We start from the raw sequence: 12,459 nt of genomic DNA on the forward strand, positions 1-12,459 counted from the left end.
TGCATGATCACATAAGAATGTAGATATGCTCAAAAACCATCAAACAGTACATCACATCTAATCATAGTCGTTCATAGCGGTATTATATTTCTCGCTAAAATCACTACAAACATCTCCGATTCGTCATTTGTATCGCCGAACAAATTGTCATAAAAATCCTTGACGACGGGATTTACTTTAGCATTGAAGACATGTTTTGAGCTTTGAAATGTGAAGTAAGAATGTGTATATATAGCAGAAAAAAATAAAAAAATATTTTGAAAACTATCTGTTTAAAAATGGTCACAAAAGAGGTGCGGTTAGGTACTTTGTGAGGTGGCTTTACCTCACTATAGCACTACCGGGCGGTGTCGTGTATTCGTGTTCAACATACTACTGTGGTGACACGTGGTGTGCGGTTTGTGCCACCGACTCGACTTACCGGAGACGCCAAGTATTTGCTATTGCCATCATTTCTTGCACTTAAAGTGATGTGTTTAGTAGAATTGATTTAGTTTTCTTTGAAATGTATTTACATTTAGAAATTCAGAAATTTGTTGCTTAATAGCCACTAGGAGGATGTTTCTCGGATATTTTTATTTCTCATTGGATTTCCAACGAAATTCGTAATTAATTTTATAAAAATAAATTTTAAGATTACTTTATTGAAATTCTATAAACTATTTTTAACGAATTTTATGATTTTCACTTCTTTTAAACAGTTGGTGGATAACTCATAATTGTTTATTTTGAACACTGCACCTCCAACTTTTGTCAGCACATCGGTCACTATTCCGAAGGAATATGATCAAAACACGTTATCCTTCTGACCTTTTTCAATCACAGTATACGGGATGCTTTGTTTTTTTAAACAAGTTGACTTTAATATTAACCAATTGAACATAAAGTTGGACGCATGCAATGCTAATTTAATGCGCATAAGTTATATATGCGCCGGCGCCCTCTATCTCTTCGTTCATATTAATCTTTCTTTTTCTTTTATTTTATCAAGGTGCCTGATGGCTGTCATTGTTATGTTGGTTCTCTTCTTGCTAATCGAGCCCGGAATTTCACAGTTGAATGGCGATGAAAACATTAATGGCAACGCACCCGTAAGATCATTCTGTGGTCCTAATCCTCCAATTATTCTCTCAAGTTTTATCAACAATCGGAACTCAACCCTTACTCAACTCAGAAGCCAATTATCAAGCACTGGGGTATTTTATTCAAGGGCACAGAGTTTAAGTGACGGGGACTCCGTTTTTGGCGACGCCCAGTGCAGGCAATACCTCTCCGAAGCTCAGTGCGTTGCCTGTTTCGATTCTTGTGTATCTCAACTCGTGCCTTGCATAACTGGCAATGGTGCTTATGCTTTCTCTGATAACTGCTTTGTCAGGTAAACTTTTATCTTATTACAATTGAATGATTAAGTAAACAAAGGTAGGCTAATTATATGTGCTGCAACATGATTCGCCATCCATATCATGAAAAAGAAGTATTCTGTATACTCGTAATTAATTAATTTGTTGTTCGTTATGAAAGTTCAGAATAACAAAATAAAGAACCGGCCACCTTGGGTTTGGGTGGCGCCTTATTGTTTATCCCGATATTTGATTGTTTATAATGATATCCAGTTTACATCTTTATTTATATCTTATTTTAATGTCTAAGCTGAAAAAACAAAGTAGCCCATGCATGGACCTCAAGCTGGAATAATTTTTTCTTCTCGTTTTCATATCTGAAATATCACATTAAACTAAACGACAACATCATTTGGAGAAAATCTATTGGAAAATTTTAATCCAATAGCAAGTGTGCTATTTTCCTTTTGTCCTATAATGGTAGGGTGAAAAAACATTTATGAAAATTTGAGGGCTATATACTAGGTCCACCGACGGTTTCCTCATTGGTCTCGTTTGTGTGGCTGCGAAAGTAATAGTTCAATACTTTGCTCTATAATAATAATGTTGAGCACGTAATGAGTATAGCCACTTGTTATTTGTTTATAATGTACTAATCCCGTGCATATCTAATTTATATCTTATTTTAATATCTATTCTTAAAAACATTGTAGCCCATTCCTCAACCTAGGATGAACTTTTTTCTTATGGTAATTTTCATATCTGAAATACCATACTTAATGTCATTATCTTTAAATAATAATTTCTTCACGTTTGTAAACGAAAATATACTTTATTAGTTTCTCCATGTTATTGAATAATCATTTATATATTATATACATGTTACTACTAATTAATTAAGTTCACAAATGAGATTCTAATTAAAATTATTATATATATTTGTTGTTAAGGTATGAGAACTATCCCAATTACTACAACGACCCATCTGCGGTGGAGCAGATCACCTTCCTTCCACTTGACATATGTGGGAATCAATCGGCATCTCAGACTTCAAGTTTTAGCGAAGCTGTTGATGGGTTGTTATCAGATATTAGAGTTGCTACTCCGAGAGCCCCTAACTGGTATGTAGCATCCACAAGACAAGTCTCAAATGAAAATGCAACAGTGTATGCTGTTGCGCAGTGTGTTGAAAATACAAGTCAGACCATTTGCCAAGACTGCTTGAATAGAGCACATAGTGATCTATATAACTGTCTTCCTAATACAGAAGGAAGGTTTATTGATCAAGGGTGTTTCGCAAGATATTCAATCACCCCATTTTTCAGTGATAATCAGATAACTGATATCACAAATCTACTAAAAGGTGAGGTATCTTCGTTTATTTCCTTTCATTTTGTTATTGCCATTATAATTACCTGAAATTTTAAATTGATACGCTAATGACGAGCTAGCAAATTGTTTCATATATAATTGGTTAGTTTATAACACTTGTATTATTATATATTACAGAAAAAAAGTCAAATAAGGTACCCATAATTGCTGGAGCAGTTGGGGGTGTAAGCTTCTTCTTTCTTGTTATTGCTTTGGGATTATATTATCTTATATGGAAGAAGTCTAAGAGGACTGAAGAAGGTAATTCATATATATATATATATATATATATATATATATATATATATATATATATATATATATATATATATATATATATATATATATATATATATATATATATATATATATATTGACGTATTAGCATTTGACTAATCCCATGGAAAGAATTTAAAATAAATGTAGCAGACAACGCTTGCATCACATACTATTTCCTGAAATATACTTTTTATATGAAATATTATGTTGAGTTTCTTATGTTTTCACGTGAATCATGTGATATTTTAGATGCACGAGTGTTCAAGGGGGCAGTCAACTACAATTATAAACATCTACAGTTGGCAACGAAAAATTTCAGTGAAGAGAATAGTATAGGGAGAGGTGGATTTGGTGAAGTATTCAAGGTAATGAATTAAAGCCAATTATATCATGTATTGCAAAATATAACAAGAATAACAATGTAAGATAATATGGAAAAAAACAAACACATCAGCTATTGAATGTTCATTGATACAAAGAAAGGGGACTATACTTTCTGCATTTTTCTGTACTTCAAGTAGTTAACTGCTCTAAAACTTAATTATTACTATGACTAATAGTTTATGTATTGGTTAATAGGCAATTCATGAGGATAATCAATTTCTGGCAGTGAAGAAACTAGAAGTTCGTGATGCAAGAGCAAAACAAGAATTTGAAAATGAAATCTTGCTTATAAGTCAAATTCATCATCGAAATCTTCTACGTCTTCTAGGATGGTCAAGTGAAGGATCCAATCTACTACTTGTCCTAGAATACATGCCGAATGGTAGTCTTGACAGATTCCTATGGGGTAAGTTATTAATAAGAGGATTCACATGAAAATATTAATATGCAAAACATATGGTATACTTAAATATGTTTCCATTGTATGTAGGTCCAAAAAGGGGGACTTTGAACTGGAAACAACGATATGACATTATAGTAGGGATAGCTAGGGGTCTCGCTCATCTACACAATGAATGCCATGTAAGAATCATTCATAGAGATATAAAATCAAGTAACATTCTCCTTGATGATCATTTTCAAGCGAAAATAGCAGATTTTGGGTTGGCAAAGTTTCAACCCGATGATCAAAGTCATGTTGTCACAAAGTTTGCGGGGACATTGTAAGTATGATTTGCAATACATTTGTGCTACATTCCAATATTATGCATGTAATCTGATTTTTTTCTTTATTTTTACTATGTGTAACAATACTAGGGGCTATACAGCACCAGAATATGCACGTCATGGTCTTTTATCAGATAAGGTTGACACTTTCAGCCTTGGTATCGTGATTCTTGAAATCATTAGTGGCCAAAGGTGTAATGACGTGAACATTGATGGACCTATAACCGATTACCTCATTGAACATGTGAGATATAAAATTAATACTTTTTCCTTTTTATATTTCGTTAACATAAATAGAAATAGTACCAAGAATAATCTCACAGTTGCCTTTTTAGTTTTCATATTTTCTTTGTTGCTCAGATATTCTCATGAATTATTTTCATCACTAAAATTCATTGGTTGCAATTGGTGGCAGGCATGGAAGTTGTATGAGAATAAGGAACATATGAAGTTAGTTGATGAGACAATGGACGCGAGAAAATATGAAGAAGAACATTTGATGAAAATCATTGAGATTGCATTGTTGTGCACTCAGTCACCAGCTATTAATAGACCAACAATGTCTGAAGTGCTTTTGATGCTTCAAGATGGCCAATCCTTAGGGGAGAGACAACTAACCAGACCTACCTACATTGATCACAATCGAAGGATCCATATTGGCTCTATAAAGAATTCCATCGCCACTGGTGATCTTTTCCAAAAGCAAAAAGGAACAGAGACGAATGAACATGTACGCATTAATAAAGCAGATGACCAACTAGATGTAATGGAGAAGGGTACCAAGGTTGCAAATATTTGGTAAATTTTTTTAGTTAATGTGTTCAAATTTTTTTCTGTATATATATCATGCGAGGAATAAAGTACAATATGTAGGAATAGAATAGCTTAGACAAGGAAACTTTTGTGGTATGTACGGCTATTATTGTGTTTGTAATTTTGGTAGTCCCATGATTGACGGAATCCCCGATCATAGCTAAATGATTGTTGTGCTAGTTTGGTTTAATTAATTTGTTCGTCTATACCAAGGTAAAAGGCAAAAGAATAGTTTGCTTTGTATCGAGGGCCAAGTTTGTTTTGGAAAGACACTTGGTTAGGAGGGTCGACTCTTAAAATAGATTTCCGAGATTGTATATGGTTGAATCCGAAAAAAAATCTCAATTATTGATGATAAATTGTTCGTATCTTCTCGTCAGAAAATATCTTGGATTTGGAGTTGGAGATATCGATTGAGAAGAGGGGCAGAAACAAAACAACTAGAAGACCACATAGCTGTCCTCAAGACTAAAAAATGTTTCTGAAACTTAGAAGATTCATGGGTGTAAATGAATTTTTTTTCGGTTCAATCAATTCGAAATATCATTGAAAAAGCTTTCTTTGTTAGCGATCCAATTATTTTTAGTTGAAAAAATTGGCATCCAATTAAAGTCAATTGTTTCAATTGGAGGGTATTCCAAAATATGTTCCCATTAACCACAAATCTAGGTGGCACGCCCTATCCTTTGCAAAACTAAACAAGGGTTTAGGAGCCCTACTTCTAAAAGCTATCCAATTTTAAAGTTTATTTTGTTATATATATATATATATATATATATATATATATATATATATATATATATATATATATATATATATATATATATATATATATATATATATATATATATATATATATATATATAGGGAAAAGTGAATATACCCTTAAGGGTATATAAGCTTAGGTACCCAAACTCACCACAATATGTCGTTTTGTTTTATATATTTATTATAATGTTCTTCAACTTCAATCCTTAACTTGATTTACTTTCAAGATTTTCAAAATTTCATTATTATCTTCCTCTTACATCAAATCTTTTTGACGAACATCAATTAGGCTATATATATTATAGTTGAAAATAAAAATTATGTAAGAGGAAAATAAATGTGAAATTTATAAAAATATTTGAATGAAATCAAGTTAGAAGTTGAATTATAAGAACATTAGAAAATTACAATCTATATATATGATACAAAACGACGTGGTATGGTGAGTTTGGGTACCTAAACTTATATACCCTTAAGGGTATATTCACTTTTCCCATATATATATATATATATATATATATATATATATATATATATATATATATATATATATATATATATATATATATATATATATATATATATATATACACACACACGTATTTTTTGGATTGCAAAGACAAGTTCAAGCTTGTCCTTATGGTAAGCGTGCTGGTTTATCAAACTAGGGGTCTCATGTTTGAATTTTTTTGCTTACATTTCATTCATTTTATTTTGGAAGCTACTTAAACATATCTCACATCACTCATGGATGAAACTCATCAACTTTCCTCTCTTATATAAGCTCTACCATCCTCTTGCTTTATTTTTGTCTACCCATTAAGACCCATATCGGTTGAGAGATCAAAACTTCAACAAACTTCATCTTTATATAAGTGATTAGCTGTGATGCATTAAGAAATAGTTTGAGATTTAGTTTAAGTTATAAAACCGAAGGACCTCAATTTTTTTGTTTGCTTAGAGTTTCTAAATTTGTTGAGCCGCCACTGCTAGCTCTAAGAGGTGTATCAGTGGCATCTACCTTATGTCCCTTCTCGTACAAGAATGAAGAAGTTGTTGATCATTTAATCCGAATTGTTTTGTCGCTAACATCGGTGTGGAAGTGGCTCCTTGGTGGACTTGTTGGCTTTTTTAATTCGAGCTATTCGCAAAATCGAAGGTCCGACAGAAACCCCACAAACTTTTTCCACCCAACCCCGTGGTAGCCACCTGCGATAACCTCTTCATAATTCATCGGAATCATCTATATCCCACACAATGCACAACAAACACCTGTCAACATTAAAAGTGGTGGTGGTGATCGGGTGATAGTGGTGGTGCATGTTGTTGCAAGTGACTACTGTCATCGTTGGGTGTAAAAGGTTGGTGGGGTTTCCGTCGGACCTCCAATGAAGGTGCTTGGTAGTGATTCCGATGATTTACGATAATAAGAGGCGATGTTTTATGTATTTCGGCGCTTTGTGGTGGAACTAATAAAATTAAAAAGAATCAATAGTATATATTAAAAACAAATTAATAATCAAATAAAATAATATTTATTAGATAAAAATTAATAAACTAAAAGTAATAATCCAATAAAAATGAAGTAATCTGAAAACAGGAATTAATTTTTTTTTAACTAAAAACAAATTAATAGGTCAATAATGTAATATTTATTAGGATATAAATATTATATATTAAAAATAAAATTTATTAATATATAATAAGCAAATATAAATGAATTACTACAATAAAAAAATTAATAAATTAATAATCCAATAAAATAGTATTTATTACTATATAAATATTATATATTAAAAATAATCTTTATTAATATATAATATTTCAATTAAAAAAATCTAATAACAAAGAAATTAAAAAACAATTAAAAGAAATAAATAATAAAATAAAATAATAATTACTATATTGTATAGTGCCTAGCACATTTTTGCCGCCTCACGCTTTTCATCGAGCATGTGCAGGTCGTGGCATCGCCCTTTCTCATTTGCTGCTTCCTCAAAACTATCTGTTCGCAGGGAGCCGTCTACTATTTCTAATGGCAACACTGCTTCCGTCCCATAGGTTAGACTAAAGGGCGTTACTCCCGTGCTTGACCTTGTTGTGGTACGATATGACCACAACACTGTCGGGAGCTCATCCACCCAGCCAGACTTTGATTTGAGTAATCTTTTCTTCAAACCATTAACTATGGTTTTGTTTGATATCTCAGTTTGTCTATTCGCCTAAGGATGCACTACTTATGTGAACCGGCGATAGATTTTCTTGTCTTCGCATCACTCCTTGAAGGGACCTCCTTCAAATTACGTGTTGTTGTCACTTATGAGTATCCTAGGAGTTCCAAAACAGGCCAAGATCTTCTTGCTCATAAATTTTATCATCTGCTTGCCAGTGACGGTGGCCAGTGGTTCTGCTTCTATCCATTTTTAAAATAATCCACGGTTACCAGCAAAAACTTCACGCCCCCCGGCACCGGTGGGAAAGGTCCCACTATGTCGATCCCCCATTGATAGAAAGGCCAGGGGATAGTGATGCTAGTTAATGGCATGGTCAGATGATTTTGGAAAGGAGTTAATGTTTGGCACTCTTTGCATCTCTTGTTTAGGGTTGTGACAACGTTGTACACGTCTGGTCAATATACTCCTATACAAAATATTTTGCCTCTGAGTGCGAGAGCGCCTTCATGTGCTGTTATGTCCTCAAAATGGCTTTCTTCGAGGAATGTCTGCCCCTCTATTTTAGAGATGCACTTGACCCATGGGCTTAAATACCATCTTCAGTATATTTGATTTTCCCAGATTGCAAAATGTGGTGCTTTGATTTTGACTATTCTCGCCTCCTTTGGGTCATCCGGGAGCGCGCCATGGCGCAAGTAATCGACATAGGGTTTGGTCCATTCTGTAGGGCCTGATATTGTATTGACCTTTTGGTTATCGATACTTCTTTCCAGGAGTACTTGAACAAACACTTTCTTTGTTAGGTGATCATATGAAGTAGAGGCCAATTTGTTGAGAGCGTCTGACCTTGCATTTTTTCCCTGGGAGATTTGTTTCATTGAAAAAATTTAGAATGTGCTGGCTAAGATACAGATTGTATCTAGGTATTTCTACATCTTGAGGTCCCTTTGCCTCATATGTTCCATTTATTTGGTTTGTGACAAGTAATGAATCATTGAGGGCCGGTAGTTGTTTTGCGCCAACCTCCTTGGCTAGCCTCAAACCTGCTAAGAGTGCTTTGTACTCTTTCTCGTTGTTTGATACTTGGAAGTCGAATCACATCGCTTAAGTGATCTCTTCACCCTTGGGGATTTGTAGGATCAGGCATGTGCCTGAACCTTCCTTGCTTGCTACGCAATCGGTGTATAGCTTCCAGAGTTCTTTGTCGGCTTCAGGCTCGACTGGGTCGACGGAGATCGTTGTCGGCACTCCCTTAATGGTATCTTGGATTTCAACCTGGAAGTTTGTGAAAGCCTGAGCCTTAATGCTAGTCTGAGGGTGGTAATGGATATCATGTTCGCCTAATATTATGGCCCACTTGCCCAGGAGCCTGGACTTTTCTGGCCTTAGCAGCACTTGCTTTATTGGATAACTAGTCAGAGCATCCACCTTGTAGGCTTGAAAATACCTCTGTAGCATGTCTGACAACGTATACCATGGCGAGGACCAGTTTTTCTAAGGCCGGGTAATTGAACTTTGGTCCTTGTAGGGCATTGCTAACAAAATTGATGGGAACCTACTTTCCTTCTCTCTCTACCGCTAACAAGGAGGACATAACTTTGGTCCTTGTCTATGCACCCTTTAAGTGTTTTGTACAAAGGGAGCACTTTTTCTATGGATTTGGCGATGAATCTTCCCAATGCCGTCAACCTACCGTTGATTTCCTGTACACCCTTAAGGTTGAGAGGAGTTTTCGACTCAAGGAACTCCTGAATTTTGGTGGGATTGGGCAGAATTCCTTCCTTGGATATCTGATACCCACGAAATTGCCCTTCCTCTACTCTGAAAGTACACTTAGTTGGGTCTAACTTCATCATTTCTTTGGCTATCATTTGGAAAGTTTCTTCCAAATCGTGGAGTAATGCTTCTTCATTGTCTCTTAACTACCATTTCATCGACATACACTTCGATATTCCTACGAATTTAATCGGCGAATACTTTGTCCATGACCCTTTGATAAATAGCACCCACATTTTTGAGTCCAAACAACATTTTCTAGTAGCATAAGGTGCCCTTTTTGGTGTGGAAGGCAGTTTTCTCTTCGTCCTCTCGTTTCATTTGTACTTGATGGTAGCCCTTGTATGCGTCAAGGAAACATTTAAGCTGAAATCCTTTGAGCGATTAGACATTCTGATCAATCTCCGGGAGAGGATAACAATCCTTTAGGCAGGCGTTATTTGTTGTGTTAGGTGTCTAAGCCCATAACTATAATTGATATATACTTGAATTGATAGCAACACAGTCCTTTTGGGTTGCCCTCAAACCTAGCAACCGGACAAGGAAATTATGAAAGGAGAGATATTGATTTATTATAAGATTAATAAATTAATATAAATGATTTATTAATATGTTAAAAGATAAATATATTAATTAGAAATCATTATGTTTATTTAATAGTTAGCCAGAAATTAATCAGAATTAATTTTGGGGTTAAAAGTATTAATTATAAAGTGCAGGGACTAGTTTGTAATTAGCAGATAGTTGAGTGGAAGGCTCCATAACCTCCTTGGAGGGAGGTGGACGAAATCTATAGGGGAAACCCTAAGGATTTCTTCCAAGGGGCTTTGGATAAGGCCTTTGGAATAGCTTAGGCCCCAAGCAAAGGAGTATTAGGGTTTTCCCAAAACCCTAGATCCCTCAGCTATATAAGGAGCCTCCCAGCTCCTAAATTCAGCCACTCTTACCTTGGAAGAAACCCGAGGCCAATTTTTTCATACCCTACCCTCTCCCCTTCAAGTTTCCTTCTTGCTAGTTCTTGGGTGTGATTGCATTAAAGGCATTACATTTTTGGTGCTAGGCTTCCAAGAAGATCAAGTTCAAGAGGATTATCATTTGTTTACTATAACAATTGAAAGGTATGTAACTCTTAAGCCCTAGTTAGTTATTTTCAAAAATAGCCTCTCTCCTATAGGGTTCTTGTTTGCAATTCAAAGTTATATATTCAATAGTTAAAACATAGATCCAAAGTAGGTTGCATGTGAACTTAGGAATTGTTCTCTAGTTTATTTGTTTTACCTAAAAGCCAATAGTGGTATCAGAGGGATTGGTTTTGTTTAAATTGAATAGCTATAATAGTTGAATTGCAAATTAGGGTTTATAGCCATTAAACCCTAAAGGCCAAGATTTTCGATTTTTAGGGTTTTGGTTCATAGGGTTTTCGAAAAACCCTAGCCTCAATAAACCCTAATCGAAATTAGGGTTAGGGTTTTGGAAACCCTAGCCTCCTCCCTTGAATTTCGAAATATGCTAGTCTTTTTAGGGTTTATTTATTTTGGATAATAGTTGCCTTGTTGGATAATTAAAAAAAATAAGGAAATTATCCTATTCCCTAATTTTCGAAATCTAGAGGGATTTGGATTAGGATTAAATTAATTGTTTAATTTAATTAGATAATCATTACAAGATTTAATTAATTAATTAAAAAATTTAATTAATAGATAAATATTAAATCTAGTTGTTTGGTTTTTTTTTTTAAATTTAAATTAAAAGTTTATTTTTTGAAAATTTTAAGATAAACCCCAAAGTTTTAAAAAATTTAAAACACACCTTATATATGTATTATAATTAGAAGTTAAATATTATATATGTATCAGAATATGGTCAGTCAAATGGCTAGTATGCCTCATTCACGAAGCTAATCTATAAGTGGGGTATAAGGAAACTGCCTATAAAATGGTAGTTGAATGGGTGGCCACTCTCACCCACCGTTTCCTTGATTAGTTGAGGGTCATTTGCAGAACATATTTGATAGGACAACTACATCTCGTTAAAAGTATATTGTTATTAAAGAAAGTACTAGAACATTATTTTACAAAAATCCCAATTCTAGTTACTTTAAGAAAAATGTGAAAAATATGCTAATCCATGAAATTGCATATTATGCTTTATTGGTCGTTAGTGGAGCGTGTGTGGATTACCAACACACTAATAGGCACTAATAAAGAGTAGTAATGGGTATCTTATAATTATCATTTTGATGGAGCGTATGTGGTTTACCGGCACATCAATAGTTAATGATAAAGACAATAAGGTTACCAAGCACATTTGCATGGTTATTCACATCTAGTTTGTGATCCTCGGTAACCCAGTCACAAATAGAAGAGCATAATCCTAGATTAAAACATGTCATTGAATAGCTTCAATGTATCTCAAAAGGAATTAGGAATTTCACTTCCTTTATTTTGTCTAATGGTGGAATTGATGAATCGTCATTCACCTACCTTTATGAGATTTAAACGTGGATCTCGGCATCCCATTTCTAAGTTATAAAACTTCATAGTTGGATCCTAACCTTGATATGATATCTTTGGGTTATTATATTAAGGTGTCTTGAAATCTAACTAAAATTATCTTTCTTTTCAGATGTCTACTCCTGGAAACACTTCTGCTTCATCATCCTCTAGCCACAACTTCTCTTAACTCAACATTTGCTCCAAAGTCGTTATGGATGGCTCTAACTATAACGATTGGATGCGTAACATCAAAATGGCGCATCAATTTGAGGACAAAGAATATGTCCTTAAAAAGGAGCTCAAAGAACTTGATGAATCCAAAGCCACTTCTGA

At 34.2% G+C, this 12,459-nt stretch overlaps 1 protein-coding gene across 1 annotated transcript; it reads left to right on the forward strand.

The window, feature by feature from the left end:
* The first annotated feature begins 921 nt into the window (after positions 1–921).
* Positions 922–5,103, forward strand: LOC111916055 (cysteine-rich receptor-like protein kinase 43). Its single transcript, XM_023911704.3, has 8 exons — positions 922–1,375; positions 2,291–2,703; positions 2,850–2,972; positions 3,240–3,355; positions 3,570–3,780; positions 3,865–4,096; positions 4,191–4,344; positions 4,516–5,103. The coding sequence occupies exons 1-8, from the start codon at positions 999–1,001 to the stop codon at positions 4,900–4,902; spliced, it is 2,013 nt and encodes a 670-aa protein (XP_023767472.2). The 5' UTR covers positions 922–998; the 3' UTR covers positions 4,903–5,103.
* The last annotated feature ends 7,356 nt before the right edge of the window (positions 5,104–12,459 follow it).

This window comes from Lactuca sativa, chromosome 2, assembly GCF_002870075.4.
Source record: "Lactuca sativa cultivar Salinas chromosome 2, Lsat_Salinas_v11, whole genome shotgun sequence".
Classification (NCBI taxonomy): domain Eukaryota; kingdom Viridiplantae; phylum Streptophyta; class Magnoliopsida; order Asterales; family Asteraceae; genus Lactuca; species Lactuca sativa.